The 15,930-nt window shown below is 41.8% G+C and overlaps 1 protein-coding gene across 2 annotated transcripts; it reads left to right on the top strand.

Moving 5' to 3' along the window:
* The first annotated feature begins 8,874 nt into the window (after positions 1–8,874).
* On the top strand, positions 8,875–13,324 carry SRSF1 (serine and arginine rich splicing factor 1). 2 transcript variants are annotated; one of them, XR_002325559.2, is made up of 5 exons: positions 8,875–9,532; positions 10,086–10,273; positions 10,798–10,970; positions 11,189–11,875; positions 12,808–13,324. XR_002325559.2 is itself a non-coding variant. In XM_020991897.2 (4 exons), the coding sequence occupies exons 1-4, from the start codon at positions 9,339–9,341 to the stop codon at positions 11,381–11,383; spliced, it is 750 nt and encodes a 249-aa protein (XP_020847556.1). In that variant the 5' UTR covers positions 8,875–9,338; the 3' UTR covers positions 11,384–13,324. The 2 variants fall into 2 exon arrangements, 1 of the variants encoding a protein (XP_020847556.1); XM_020991897.2 differs by having other exon boundaries at positions 11,189–13,324.
* The last annotated feature ends 2,606 nt before the right edge of the window (positions 13,325–15,930 follow it).

The raw sequence follows: 15,930 nt of genomic DNA, 5'->3' as shown, positions 1-15,930 counted from the left end.
AGCTACATCCAGAGTAGATGGAAGGTAGTCTCAAAGGGGGAAGGCCCTTGAGAGGGAGTATGGTACAAGACATAAATGGCCAGCCTTGAAGTCAGGAAAATCTGAGTTAATGTCCTGGCTCTGACGCAGGCAAGCCTTAAATAACTCACTTAACCTATCGGTGTCCCTAGGCAAATGATTAGCACAGTGCCTAACACACAGTAGGTGCTTAATAAATGCTGACTATGAGTTTTGTGTGTATTTCATTTTCATTGGTGATTCCTTTTCCTCCTACAGATTCATAATTCAACTTCACCCCCACCCCAATCATCTCTCTAATGGTGCACACAGCTGTGCCACCTTCCTCATTTTTCCCCATTTTCCACACCTCCCCCACTTCCACTGGAACCTTGGATGCTGTCCGTAGTTGCTGGGCTCTTTTGGGTGAACCTTCACCCTCCCTCGCCTGGATTCAGGCCTACACTTCACTTCAAGGCATCTCTACACCACACTATCTGTTGTTGCTCCTTCACAGAACCTTGGACTCCTCAGGAAACTAGACATCATTGTTACTTATAGAGCTGACATTCCCAGCTCTGCTCTGTTCCAGCTCCCTTTTATGTACAGTCTTCCTTCCACTCATTAGAATGTAAAATCCTGAAGTGCTTATCATCTATGCCAATGATTCTTAAATCTACCTCTTCTACCCCAATCTCTCTGCAGGCCTCCAATCCTCCATCTCCAACTGCCTTTTAGACATCAAAAGCTGGATGTCCAATAGACATCTTAAACTCAATATGTCCAGAACACAACTCATTTATCTCTCCCACTGAACCCTCCCTGCCTCCTACCTTCCCTATTGCTGTAGAGGTCAGCACCATGCTCCCAGTCCCTCAGGCTCACAAACTAGAAGTCATCCTAGGAGGTGGGGCCAAAGATGGTAAAGGCAGGGATTCACCTGAACTCTCCCCCAAACCTCGCTAAATACTTTAAAAAATGCCTCTAGGGGCAGTTAGGTGGTACAGTGGATAGAGCACCGGCCCTGAAGTCAGGAGGACCTGAGTTCAAATCTGGCCTCAGACCAAACACTTGACACTTACTAGCTGTGTGACCTGGGCAAGTCACTTAACCCCAACTGCCTAAAAAAAAAATAATTAAATTTTTAAAATGACTCTAAACAGATTCTGGAGCAGTAGAATGTACAAAAACAATTTTCCACCCCAAAACAACTTGGAAGTTCAGCAGGAAAGGTCTGTTGCACTAGGATGAGGGAGAAGTATAGTTCAGTGCAGACCCAGCCCTAGAAAACCAGGAGCAGGCCTTGGGAGTGACTGGATCAGCAGCGCCAGTGCCAGTGGCTGCTTCTGCAGCTCTCAGTCCACAGAAGGTAAGGGGGTAATGTAGATTTAATGTAGATTAAAGGATCAGAGGGCTTGGAATATGATGTTTGGTAGGGCAAAGGAACCAGATTTATAACCAAGAATCATCTACCCAGCAAAATTGAATATAAGCCCTTAAGGAAAAAAAATGGATATTTAGTGAGATAGAGGACTTTCAAGCATTCTTGATGAAAAGATCAGAAATTGGACTTTCAAATACAAGGCTCAAGAGACGCATAAAAAGGTAAAACAGGAAAGGGAAATCATAAGGGACTTAAGGTTAAACTGTTTACATTTCTACATGGGAAGATGATATTTGTTACTCATAAGACCTTTCTCATTATTAGGGTAGTTACAAGGAGTATGTATAGATAGAGGGCACAGGTGTGAGTTGAGTATGAAGGGATGATATCTAAAAAATAAAATTAAGGGGTAGAGAGGAATGTACTGGAAGAAAGAGAGAGGGAGAAGTAGAATGTGGTAAATTATCTCACATAAAACAGGCAAGAAAAAGCTTTTATAGTGGAGGGGAAGAGTAAGAAGGTGAGAGGAAGTAGGTGAAGCTTACTCTCATCAGAATCAGCTCAAAGAGGGAATAACATGCACACTCAATTGGGTATAGAACTGTATCTTAACCTACAGGAAAACAGGACAGGAAGGAGATAAGAGAAGGGGGAGGGTGTGATAGAAGGGAGGGCAGATTGGGGAAGAGCAGACGCAAAACACTTTTGAGGAGGGACAAGGTAAAAGGAGAGAGAGAAAATAGAATAATCAGGGGTAGGGGGATAGAATGGAGGAAAATATAGTTAGCAATAGTAATAGCAACTGTAAAAGCAAGTTTTGTGCGAAGCAAGTTTCTCTGATAAAGGCTTCAGTTCTCAAACATATAGAGAACCAAGTCAAATTTATAAAAATAAGAGCCATTCCTAATTGATAAGTGATCAAAAGATAGGATCAGTTTTCAGGTGAAGTAATCAAAGCTATCTATAGTCACATGAAAAAATACTATAACTCACATTGATTAGAGGAATGCAAATGAAAACAATTCTGAAGTACTATCTCATACCTATTAGATAAGTTAATAGGACAGAAAAGGTAAATGACACATGTTGGAGGGGATATGGGAAAAATGAGACTTTAATGCACTGTTTGTGGAGTTGTGAACTGATTCAACCTTTTGTAGAGCAATTTGGAACTATGCCCAAAGGGATACAAAACCATACATACCTTTTGATTTAGCAATACCACTACTAGCTCTGTATCCCAAAAGAGATAAAAAACAAAAAGGAAAAGGACCTACATGTATAAAAATTTTTATAATAGCTCTTTTCTGGGGGCAAAGAATTAGAAATTGAGGAAATGCCTAATAACTGAGAAATGGTGAACAAATTGTGGTATGTGATTATGATGGAATATTATTGTACTATAAGAAATGATGAGTAGGATGCTCTCAGAAAAACCTTAGACTTACATGAGCTGATGCAAAATGAAAGGTACTGTGTACCAAGTAACAGCAATATTATAAGATGATCAGCTGTGAATAACAGCTATTCTCAGCAATATGACTCTGAAGGACTTATGATGAAGGATGCTATCCATCCCCAGAGAAAGGACTGATGGTGTTTGAATACAGATTGAAGTATACTTTTAAAAAAATGCTTTGCATTACAGCACATGTATAACCTACATTCAATTGCTTGCCTTCTCGATGAGTGGGTGGGTGGGTGGGAGGAGGGAGAGAATTTGGAACTCAAAGTTTTAAAAATGAATGTTTAGAGTTGTTTTCACACGTAACTGGGGAAAAACAAAACATGAATAAAAATTTTTTTAAAAAGTCATCCTAGAATACCTCACTATCTCTAACTTCCCCCCACCCCCAACCCCACACCCCATATCAATCTGTTACCAAAGCTTGTCGATTTCAACTTTGCAACATCTCTTGAATACGTCCCCTTCTCTCCTCAGACACTGCCACTACTCTAGTACTCTAGGACACTATCACTTCACACCTGGATATCGCAACAGCCTGCTTGTGGGTCGGCTTGCCTCAAATCTCTCCCCACTGCATTTATTCTCCATTCAGCAAGTAACATGAATTGCCTAAAACACAGGTCTAACCACATCATCCCTCTAATCCATAAACTCCAGCGGCTCCCTATCACTTCCAGGATCAAATACAAAATCCTCCGGTTGGTGTTCCAAGTCCTTCATAACCTAGCCCCCTCCTACCCTTCCAGTCTTCTTATACCTTACTGACAAGTACACCTGCTCTTAGATCCGGTGACGCAGGCTTCCTAGCTATTTCTGGAAAACGACCCTCCACCTCAGCTCCAGGCATTCTTTCTGGCTGTCCCCCACGACTGGAATGCTCGCCCTCCTCCACTCAGACTGCTGATCTCCCCAGCTGCCTTTAAGTTCCTATTAAATTCTTAATTCCAGGGCCTTCCCTCTGTTCATTACTTCCCATTTATCCTGCATATAGCTTGCTTTGTATATATTTGTCTGCATGCTGTTTCCCCAATTAGATTACAAGCTTCTTGAGAGCAGGGTCTGTCTTTTGCCTCTTTTTGTATCCTCAGCACTTAGCACAGAGCCTGTACAATAAATAATGGTTTTTGATTGTCAAGTTATCTGCCCATCTCTACTCCCTTTCACAGGCAAATACAGAAGAAGCTGTCTACACTCATGGCCTCCACTTCTCTCACTCCTTTCTCACAGCCCTTAAGTTTGGCTTCCAAATTTATAATTCAACTGAAACTTTGTTCTCCAGTCGCCAGTCCTCTCCTAGTTGCCCCCTCAAAGGACCTTTTCTCAGTACTCGTCATTTTTGATTTTTCCATTTATCATCCCATTCTTTCCTCTTGGGCATTGTTTTCTCTTTGGGCTTTCATCATACTGCTGTATCTCCATTTTCCTCTAATCTGTTAGATCCTTCCTCAGTCTCCTTTGCTTGATCATCATCCATGTCATAGGATTATAGACATAAACGGGGCTGGAAGAGACCTGGGAGGCCATTGATTTCACTCCCCTCATACTACAGGTGAGAAGGCTGAGTCTGACAAACATAATAATAATAACAAATAGCATTTACATGGTGTTTCAATGTTTGCAAAGCATTTTACAAATAGAACATGCTTATCCTCACAACAATCCTGGAAGGTAAGTGTTATTATTATTCCTATTTTTCAGATGAAGAAACTGAGGCAAACAGAGGTTAAGTGTATTGCCCAGGTCACAGAACTAGTAAGGCCACATGTGAACTCAAGACTTCCACATTCCAGATCCCATGCTCTATCCACTGTGCTTTTTTTTTTAGTTGCCCAAGGTTAAAAAATTTACCCAATGTCACACAGCTAGTAAGTATCTGGTGGCAAAATTTGAATTCAGGTCTTACTGATGAGGATGGGATCTGAACCCCTAAAACGAAAATCCTTGGATTTTCCCAAATCCCTGGTATTTGTCTGAGGCTGTAATCCACTCAACTAGCCTTTCATTGTGGCTGCAAACAACCTCCCAATTCTGTTATCTCCTGATTGCCCCTGGCTACTTCCCACCTTTCATCCCATCTAGACTCCATTCTCCCTTGGTCTGGTGGTCCAGGTCTCTGCCCGTTCTAATCACCACAGCTTACTGGCCACTCCCACCCAGATCCTCCTTAGACCCCTCCTCCAGTCACCCCAAACAATTTGGCCACTCCTAGATCTCTCCCACAATCTTTCTGTATATAAGGTCCATCTTGTCTTCATTAAAGTGCTCAGATTCTTCAGGAAGACCTGAGTTCAAGTCTGGCCTCAGACATATAACACTTAACAGCTATGTGACCCTGGGCAAGTCACTTAACCCCCGTTGCCCAATCAAAAAAAAAAAACAACAACTAAAGTGCTCAGATTCTTAAAATCTAGCCACTGCTCAGGTTCTTAAGATCTGGCCTGCTTGCATTAGTGACACAAATGCTTAGATTCCTTGAGAGTCTGGCCAATATGATGGATGTTCTAATAAACCTTGTCTTTGGCTGAAAGAAGGCTTGGGTTGAATTCCTTCAGGCAGAAGCTGAGTGTTGTAATTTCAGGGTCTAAACCTTAACATTACTAACTCCAAACCCAATTCTCTATCCACTGAGTTAACTGTGGGTATACCTCAAGGCTTTGTACGGGGTCCTTACCTTTTCTCTTGCCATACACTCTCTTGGTTACCTCCTTAGCTTCCACAAGTTTAATTAAGATAATACTTTTGAAGATAACCATGGGCCAAGCCTTACTGAACCAGATCTGGTCTTTCATTCCCAACTGCTTGCTCCACATCTCCAGCAGATGTTTTGTAGACTTCTCAAATGCAACATGTCTAAAACAAAATCCATCTTTCTTTCCAAACCTACCCCTCTTCCTTGATAGCAGACTACCATCTTTGTAGTCACCCAGATACCTGACCTCAGTTGTCCTTCAAGCCTCACTTCCCTCTCACCTGGATTATTAAAACAGTTGTCAAATCTTCTTGTCTCTAAAACATCCTTCTTATCAATCTTTTTTCTTCATTCCCACAGCCACCATCCCTTGCCTGGGCTACTGCAGTAGCTTCCTAACTGTTCTCTCTATATTAAATCTCTAAATGACCCATCTTCCATACAGCAGCCCAACTGATATTCCTAATGCATGAGTCCGACCACATAACCCCTATCCCTGCTATAAAAAGCTCTGGTGTCTTCAGGATAAAATACAAACCCCCTTTACTTGGTATTTAAAACCCTTCAGGCAGCTAGGTGGATAGAGCATTGGGCTTAGAATAAGGAAGTTTCATCTTTGAGTTCAAATCTGGCCTCAGAAATTTACTAGCTATGTGACCCTGTGCAAGTCACTTAATCTTGTTTGCCTCAGTTTCCTCATCTGTAAAATGAGCTGGAGAAGAAATGGCAAACCCTTCCAGTATTTTTGCCAAGAAAACCCCAAATTGTCTGAAATGACTCAACAACAAAACCACGTAGCTCCAGGTAACCTTTCCAAATTTATGAAATCACCCAATCTGTGCTCCTGCCAGTCTACTTGCTCTTTCTTATCCATGATAATCCATTTTCCATCCCTGTGGTGTTGTGCTGGTTTTTCTCTGTGCCTGGAATGCTCTCCTTCCTCATTTCTACCTCTGAGAATCCCTCCTTTTCTTCAAAGCTCAGTTCAAGTATACCCTCCTAAAGGAGGGTTTTTCTGAAGCTGTCATCTCACCTTGCTGCTACTTACTGGGGCTTTTCTGAAATTATTTTGTAGCTACTATATACACACGCACACACATTATATCTACACACATAGATGTATGTATAATATATATGTATGGTCACATATACATATACTTTGTGGTTACTAATGTGGGTATATGCTTTTTCTCCTTAGTAGAAACAAAGGTCCTTGACGTTAAGAACTGTTTCTTTTTTGTCTTTATATCTCCTTGTTCAGTTGTTTCTGACTTTTTGTGATGCTATTTCATGATTTTTTGGGGGCAGAGAAAATGGTATGGTTTGCCATTTCCTTCTCCAGCATTTTACAGATGAGGAAACTGAGGCACACAGGGTTAAATGACTTGGCCAGAGTCACATAGCTAGTAGGCATCTGAGGCCAGATTTGAACTCAGGAAGATGACCTTTCTTGACTTCTGGCCTAGCACTCTATCTCCTGAACAACCTAGTTGACCTCCTTACATCCCCAGCACCCAGAAAAGTGGCTGGCACATTAATTAGTGCTTAATAAATACCTGCATGATTGATGAGTTGACAAAAAGCTGTAGGGTGTTTCCTCACTAGTGGTTACCTACAGGAATTATGTTACAGGAAAAAAAAACTTCCCTCCCTACATCATTCACCACGTCCGGACAGGGTAGTAATTTTTTCCATATAGAAATAACTTTAAGGGGAAGGGGTAGCACTGTAATGCTAGTGTCTTCCCTCCAGGTTAATTCCAGTTTGAACTACATATATCAGTTTGTACATAGTTATTTACCTGTTGTTTCTGGCTCCACTCACATTAGATTGTAAACTCCCTAAGGGCAAGAACTATTTTTTACCTTTCTTTGTATCACAGCACCTAGTACTTACTACTTAACCAGTTGACTTACTGATACTTAGGCTGTTGGTTAATTACCCTCTCTGTGGAAGTTTCAGCATCTGTAATTAGGGGACTAGTCTCAACCCATAGTTCAAGAAGCAATGAAGGGATCACAAATGGAGAAAGTTTAAGAAGTCTTGAACTAGATGACATCTAAGGCCCCTTCCAAGCGTCATATCTTTTGTTCTAAATTTGGGGAGAGCGATTGAAAAGCTACAAAAGTAAGGTCAGGCACCAGGGTGGGAAAGATGGCTAGCATTTCAAAAAAGTAAAGTCAGTCAAACCCAGTTTAAGATGGAGAGGTCTGTGTTCTAGGACTGACAAACGAGTCTCCTGAAATTTTGGACTCTTACCAATCCAGGCACTGGAGACACAGAGATGAAAAACTTAACTCCACCTACAACTCTCTATATACTGAAATAGGGTTTTTTTGGTACAGCTTATTTTTTATTTCTTAATTATAAAATTTTCTAGTCACAGGTGACTTGTCATGAACATAAAAAAATAACTAAATAGCAACCTGTTGTCAAACTAAAGATTACTGTGATAGCAACACATTTTCCATTAGAAAGTCTCTCATTATATACTTAACACCTAGTCAGATGTAAACCATTTTTTACTTTTCCTGCCCAATTATTTAAGATATTTTTACCGAAGGGCTTTGCTAGTAAATCTACCTGAGTTTTTATTCTCAATGACATGTAAAAACAATTAACATTCTTTTTTTTACACGTTGAGTTCCAAAATTCTCTCCCTCCCTTCTTTTTTTTTTTTTTTTTTGGCTAGTCACTGGGGTTAAGTGACTTGTCCAGGATCACACATAGTGTTATGTGTCTGAGGCCAGATTTGAACTGAGGATCTCGTGAATCCACAGCCCGGGTTCTATCCACTGTGTCACCTAGCTGCCCCCTTCCCTCTTTTAAGAAGGCAAGGGTTATATACATGCAGTCAAGCAAATGTGTTTTCTTGATTTAGTTCACAGCAAATGGCCGGCGGGGGCGGAGTGCGGAGTTGATTAGCGTTCTGCCCTCAAGAAGCTTATGTTCGCCACCCCTTTGTCCACTAGGCAATCAACCCATTTGCGCACGTCGGCGGGCGGTGCAGTGCTGTGCCCGGTGGGCTAGTTCAAGACCTCTTGCTGCGTAATGATGTCACGCGAACTACGCAGAGAGACGGCGGCAAAGCCCCCTTACTAGCTAGGGAACTGCCACGCGGCCCCCATTAAGGGTTCCGCACGCAGCTTTGCGCGCGCAGCATCACCGCCTCCGCCTCCAGACAGCGGCGCCGACCTTCAAAGCTCCAATCCCCGCCCACCCCCACCCCTCATCGCTTTACTCTACTCTTGTCCCCGCCCCTCGGCGTTTTCCCGCCAAGGGCCGTTACTGCCCCGCGGAATTGTGGGCCGGAGCTGCCAGCTCCCGGGCCTATTTTAGCTCTCCCTGAGGCGCCAAACCGCCCATAAGACGCAGCCTCCCCAGTCCCAAGATCTACGACTTGGCCCGACGGAAACTAGTAGTCCCCACTGCAGATAACTCCTGTGTTTTCATCCTGCCACTGGGTTTTATCACGCGGAAGTTCGACGAGTCGATCATACGGGAGCGGGACTCTTTTTTGAGTTGTCCTGTCGCCGCGGAGGGTGACACCAGACGCGCGTGCGCAACGAAACGCATAGAGGCTCCCGTTACGTTCCTGCGCGTGCGCAGCGTTTTCGCGAGGCTGCCTTCTGTCTCCCCTCCCCCGTATCCGTGCGCGGGGCAGGCAGATAAGGGCGCCATTTTGGAGCAGCCGCGGGAGACGTGGTGTAGCTTGCAGGTTTCCTCCGCTGTGTGTTTGGAGGGTGGGGGAGGGAAATCCGGCTCTCCAGTCCGCGCCTTTCTTCGTCGTCGCTACCGCCATGTCGGGAGGAGGAGTGATCCGAGGCCCGGCCGGGAACAACGATTGCCGCATCTATGTGGGCAACCTACCCCCGGACATCCGCACCAAGGACATAGAGGACGTATTCTACAAGTACGGCGCCATCCGCGACATAGATCTAAAGAACCGCCGCGGAGGGCCCCCCTTCGCTTTTGTGGAGTTCGAGGATCCGCGGTGAGGAGGAGGCCCGGGACGGAGCTGGCTGGGGAGGGGAGATGGAAGGCGGAGGAGGGCGCAGGGCCCGCCTTGCAGACTGTGAAGAAGGGAGAGCCGCGGCCTACGCTGAGGAAACAAACGCATGGTTTCAGACAGGCCGAGGGGAGCAGTCGGAAAGCCCTGGGGAGAGCGAGGAGCGCCTGCCTATTCTTGGCCGGCTTCCCTGTGCCCCCCCAGGTGGGGCCACGTGGACGCCGGTGGGGGAGCCCGGGCTCGCAGCCCTGGGGGCGGGAAGCCGGGACCACGACGGGGGCAAGACTCGTGGGGCAGCTTGGAGAGACGCGCCCGCGCGCGGCGTGCCCGGGTGGGGGAGAGGGGCCGCCGTCGCGGCCGGTCTTTTTATGCGGAGCCTGTGGGTTGCTTCTCCCGAATCCCTCCTCCTGAACTCCCCCCTCGCGGATTTTATGCGCATGTGCGAAGCCTGTGCCGCAGCTTCTTTCCCAGTTACCCTGATTTGGACTCCCGGGATTTGCTCAAGTTGCGTGTGTGCTCTTTATTTTCTTCAATTCAGGGACGCGGAAGATGCAGTGTACGGGCGTGACGGTTACGATTACGATGGATATCGGCTCCGTGTGGAGTTTCCGCGAAGTGGCCGGGGTACTGGCCGAGGGGGTGGTGGCGGCGGTGGTGGCGGTGGAGCCCCTCGAGGCCGCTATGGCCCCCCGTCCAGGCGATCTGAATACAGAGTGGTCGTATCTGGTGAGTTTTCGTTTTGTTTTGCAGTCTAAGGGGAGGAGAAAAATAACAACAATAAGATGTTTATTCGGGGCTGTATTAATTGCTGTAATTTCTTGCGTGTATTTTTGTGGTGGATTAATTTAGCTCCTAAATTAAGCATTGTCCCCATATCAAGAAAAGCTAGGTCCAAAAGCCCAGATCAACACGTGCTGGTTTTGTTACCCTAGTTAAATCACTTCAGTGTCCAACTTTTCTAAGGCTGTGAGTTGGTTACGGTACTGTCATTGCTAGACGAGTATCTAAATAAGGAGTGCCTAATATCAATGAAATCAGTCTTAGTAGCCAGATCTAAATTGTTAATAGGAAGGTATTTTACTTGAAATAGGCTTCATTAGTGCAGTGTGATATAAACATGCTTAAGATTTTGCAAGTAACCTGGTATTTTTTACTCCTGATACTTAGTTACTTTTAATTGTGTGAGTGCTTTTGTTTAAAAGAGAAAACTGCAATATTTGGTATTAACAATTTTAATTATTTTGATTCAGGGCTGCCTCCAAGTGGAAGTTGGCAGGATTTAAAGGATCACATGCGTGAAGCAGGTGATGTATGTTATGCTGATGTTTACCGAGATGGAACTGGTGTCGTGGAGTTTGTTCGGAAGGAAGATATGACCTACGCAGTTCGAAAACTGGATAACACTAAGTTTAGATCTCATGAGGTAGGTTATACACTTACTCTATTTTTGGGCCTGAGTTGGATACAAGGGGCTTAACAATGGGACTTGAAAGGTAAGGACCCAGGCAAAAATGTTCTGTGCTTTTTATGGACCGAGACAAATAACATTCCTGGTTCTGTCTGATATTTTATGGCACTGTATTCAGTCAGCATGCCTTGAAGACATAGATCTTTCAATCGAAAGTTCTGTCTATTCAATAGGGAGAAACTGCCTACATCCGTGTTAAAGTTGATGGGCCAAGAAGTCCAAGTTATGGAAGATCTCGATCTCGAAGCCGTAGTCGTAGCAGAAGCCGTAGTCGAAGCAACAGCAGGAGTCGAAGTTATTCCCCAAGAAGAAGCAGAGGATCTCCACGCTACTCCCCCCGTCATAGTAGATCTCGCTCTCGCACATAAAGATCATTGGTGACACTTTTTGTAGAACCCCATGTTGTATACAGTTTTCCTTTACTCAGTACAATCTTTCATTTTTTTAATTCAAACTGTTTTATTCAAAATGGGCTGGTGTTGAATTGCATTCTTGTGTAATATCCTTTTGCTCCTAACATCAACATTCCCCTCATGTCTTTGGTAAATTGTATTTTAAGTGATGTTGTAGGCAGGATTGTTTAACTTTAATTGCCCATGCTCTTCAGACTGTGATATTGCTGTGTAAATGTCTGTGTTCCTATGGTGTGTATGAACTGGGATGTTGGGAATGTTTGGTTATCTTGTCTTATCTGGGGGAATTCTTATGTTTTATCTTGCCTTTTCATGTGTCTTTCTGTAGACATATCTGAAGAGATGGATTAAGAATGCTTTGGATTAAGGATTGTGGAGCACATTTCAATCATTTTAGGATTGTCAAAAGGAGGATTGAGGAGGATCAGATCAATAATGGAGGCAATGGTATGACTCCAAGTGCTATTGTCACAGATGAAATTGGCAGTATTGACCTTATACTAGAAGGCAGTGGTTAAAACTTGAGTATTTACTTCTATCATAAGACACCTGCAATGTTTTATATTGTAGTTACCTTGAGCTACAATTGCTCTGCTCCTTAAAACCTTGGCAATTGTGGCAAAGATTACATTGCCCATTTATAGCAATTTTGACCCATTTTGCTCCCCCTCCCCTTTTTTTGTTTGTTTTAGTAGGGACTAATGTGGGAAGGACCGACTAATTTGTCACTATGCTTAGTTACAACTGTTAATGTAACCTGCTGTTGGTGTACATGTGGGTACAGGGTATCTTAATTCCAAACAGATAGAGTATAATATCAATACTGCTAAATCTGCATGTCCTCTGTGTGACTGATATAGCGTTGCTATTTCATTTTTAAGCATCGAGATGAAAGCAAAAATATAGAACTCCGAAATGTTGGTGTAGATAACCTAGTTGGGAATAATATCTTAAGTCTCACCTCACCCTTCCCCAGATATGTTTTAAAAAAGAGAATTTATTTTAATTTACAAATTAAATTGCAGATGGGAGCACTAGCTTTAGTTTAGAACTAGGTGGGTAGCTATAGCAGTAAACTTTTTCAACTACATAACTTTTTGCAACCACAAAACCTGTAATACACTGTACAGTAACAAATGTTGGCATTATCAGTTGACCTGTAAATATACAATGCTTCTTCCTATTAGTCTCTATGATAATTAAGTTTCTAAAATTTATCTGAACTTCACCATTCAAAAGCTTGTTTTGGGGAATTGATAGTTATTGATGTACATCTATTAAATTGATGACAGACATAACTCATCATTCCCCAGAAACCTTTTTTTGATTACAGTATCTAACATTTTGCCTCCTCTTTTTTGGTTTTGCTGGTTATAAAGGTTTGGATTGGAGAGGGCTCACTGGATCCCAATCCTTGGAGCTGGATCATTGGATTCAAATCATAATGTGGATAGGATAGGGAGGATGAATTACAAGGATTCATGGAGCGGGATCAGATTACCAGGAACATAGGAGTGGATTCCTGCCCCAACCAAACCGCATTCGTGTGGATTTTTTTTATTCAACTTAATTGGCTATTCCAAAGATTTTTTTTCCTATTTTTGACGATTGGAGCCCTTAAGATGCACGATGGAATTGTGTTTTGCATTTTTTGGTAAAAGGAGCAAAGCGAGGACCTGGAGAGGTACGCTGGAGCAATCTCCTTGGAAGGATTCAGCACGAGTAGATGGTAAACATATAAAGGGGAAAAGGGGGGGTTTGTTTAAAGTAAAATAGTAAATCAGTAAGTCACTTCTAAATTTAAAAAAAAAACAAATTCGGAGTTGAAGAATAAGTAGGTTTCCAATTGGCTATTGCCATTTTTCTTTGAAAAATAAAACATTTTTTAAAAAACTGCATGGTTGTCCTTTTTCATCTTGACGTGAGACAGCAATTTTTTTCAGTAAACTGGTGAGAAGTCTAATTTCTTAATTTTAAATTGACCAGATATCATGGGTTTCTATATTTTTTCGTTCCCAATTCAGTAATTTCAGACCACTCCAAAAAATTAGGCTTGCATTTTCTGTGCCTACTTTAGTAACACTGAAAGAGCTATGTAGAAGCCTACCAAATGGTGGAAAATTATAGGATATGAGTAATGAGAAGCCCTAGTGAGATAATCTCATATTAGTTTTAAAGTGATAATTAAGTAGGTTAAGGTAATGTAGTATTGAATGGTGATTGTAAATTGAATTAAATGTTTGTTTACCTGGGCCTGCAGGCATAAGAGTTTACTGGGAAGATGCTATATAAAATGTTGATTTCATTATATTATCTATCTTGGTCTTCTAAAACAACACTAAGTATTGGTTTCATTTGAAAAATCAAAGAGTTGAAAATAAAAGGCTGAATTTTGTTGGAAGTTGTACTTTTCATAAATTAAACTATGATCAGCCATGGTAGGCAGAGTTTTAACATTGGCTACCAGCTTTTTTTTTTTTTGTAGGATCATTAGAACTGTTTTTGAACTTTACTTAGTTGTTCCCAGCAAATTCCAGCATCTGTTAATAGTTAACACTAAAAGCCATAGAGATAGCCTGGAGGGCTTTGGAATTGGGAAGACCTGGGTTCGACAAGTAATTAAAATTACTATTAGCTCCATGTCCCAGGCAATTCTCAAAAAACTTAAGTTACATAAAATTTACTGTCTCTTCCTACCCCACAAAAAAGAGCTAAATGTGTTGACTAGTTAAGTTTTCACTTAGGGAGTTCTATCTCAAGGGTTCACAAATCCCTGTCAAACCCCTTATTCCTTTTATTATGACTTCATTATCAAAGATTAGTTTATTGCCACAAGGAATAATAGCTGTCATCATCAATAACCTAATATTTATCATTTGAAATGAACTCTTAAAGTAAATGGCTAGAAGTAGGCTTTAAAGGAGTCCAGTCATAACCTGCTTGATGACACAAGTAGTAAGTGGCAGAGCCCAAGATTCCATCCCAAGATCTGGCTCCAAATCTTTAGCTTTATGTGTTGTGCCACCATGCTACCTTCTGCTAAGTTTGAAATAGCGTGTTTGGAAAGAAATTGTTGAAGTACAGTGTACAATTGAACAAGGATTGGTTATCATCTATTAACTTCTTACCAAGTTGAACAGGAGTAGAAAGCATTATCAAGTTATTTGGAGAGAAAGTTGGTGGAACTTTGTCTAACTGATAATGTAGACAAAAAATCCTACTTTCAAATTGGTGATCTTTATTCTAAATCCTTTTGATACCGTGACTGGTTGAGGTCAGTTCAAGGCAGGCACTTGAGGTAAAAATTAAGTGTTTAGTAGTTACATGTAATCCGAGTAGTCAGAAATAGAAAGTTAAACTGAAAAATTCAAGGTGCTGTTTTGCCTGCTTTTGGAAATGGAGTAAACAGTACAAAGAATTGTGAAAACACTATTCTAGCAAACTAGATTAATAAAAGCTTATTATTCTTGGCCTCTGAATGAACTGTACCTGGGTTGTTGGGGGGAGGCTATAATTAGTCCCAACATTTCTAACCTAGGAGAAATTTCTTTTAAGAAGCATTTTATTTTTCACATCTGATTGAGAGCAGCCTACCCTGTTACAGCCCATCAGGAAATTGAAAGGTAAGTTTAATTTGATTATGGTCCACATTTTATTTTGTACTTGTATATATTGTTAATTCCAAATGAGTTAAATCTCTTGGTAAAAAACCATGCTTGAGCCATATTAAGAGACAAGCTATATGAAAGGTCATGTATACTGAAGAGCCAAAGCCCTTCAGTGTGTTCCGTTTTCTTTTTATTCCTATTGATAATCTCCATTTTTGATACTTAACGTAAATTGTGTGAGCATTGATTGCTTGTGACATTTGCCATATACTTTTCCTCTGAGTTAATGTTGCATATGGCACTAGTTGCAAAGTTCTTCTCAATTTGAAAATAGAATATTTAATCCTCTTATTTTGCCATTTTTACTGTTATAAGTTAGCTAAAAAGTTTTTACCCCAGGCAAATACCAATCTATACTCTTGGGTCAGCTGGGGTTCTATCATGTCAACCAAATCTCAAGCTTAGCAGAGTTCTAATCTTAGATGTGAATACAAACTTAAGGGGTCAGGTAACAACCTATGTTTTGGGATCCTGAGTTCTTAAAAAATAAAGTCCTTGAGAGAGGAGGGAAAAAAAGCTTGTTTTCATGTAACAAATTCCGACTTCACATCCTGTCAAGTTTTTTCCATGTGGCAATGCTGAGATCTCAACTATTATAGAAAAATGAGCAATGTTATTGGTTGTTGCTGGTATTTGTTTTCCACTTGTGAAATTGACACACACTTCAGATTTTGTGGAATTGGACAATAGTGCTATCTATAGGAAAAGTCTTATTGTCCTTATGGTGCTTTTTAAGTTACTTAAGTAGATAATAGCATAAAGTAACTTATGTTTTGCTTTAGGCCCAAGAAGTTTCAACATACTGAAGCCAGCATTTGTTCCCATGAAACCAAG

This window comes from Phascolarctos cinereus, unplaced genomic scaffold, assembly GCF_003287225.1.
Source record: "Phascolarctos cinereus isolate Bilbo 61053 unplaced genomic scaffold, phaCin_HiC Scaffold_5;HRSCAF=322, whole genome shotgun sequence".
Taxonomy (NCBI): Eukaryota; Metazoa; Chordata; class Mammalia; order Diprotodontia; family Phascolarctidae; genus Phascolarctos; species Phascolarctos cinereus.
This window is presented reverse-complemented; position numbering and strand designations above follow the sequence as displayed.

Excerpts from the sequence above, each read along its gene's own strand:
- SRSF1 (XM_020991897.2), top strand. The coding sequence starts at position 9,339 with ATGTCGGGAGGAGGAGTGATCCGAGGCCCGGCCGGGAACAACGATTGC. Across the intron at positions 9,533-10,085 it reads GTGGAGTTCGAGGATCCGCG|GGACGCGGAAGATGCAGTGT; the intron begins GTGAGGAGGAGG and ends TCTTCAATTCAG. Across the intron at positions 10,971-11,188 it reads CTAAGTTTAGATCTCATGAG|GGAGAAACTGCCTACATCCG; the intron begins GTAGGTTATACA and ends TCTATTCAATAG.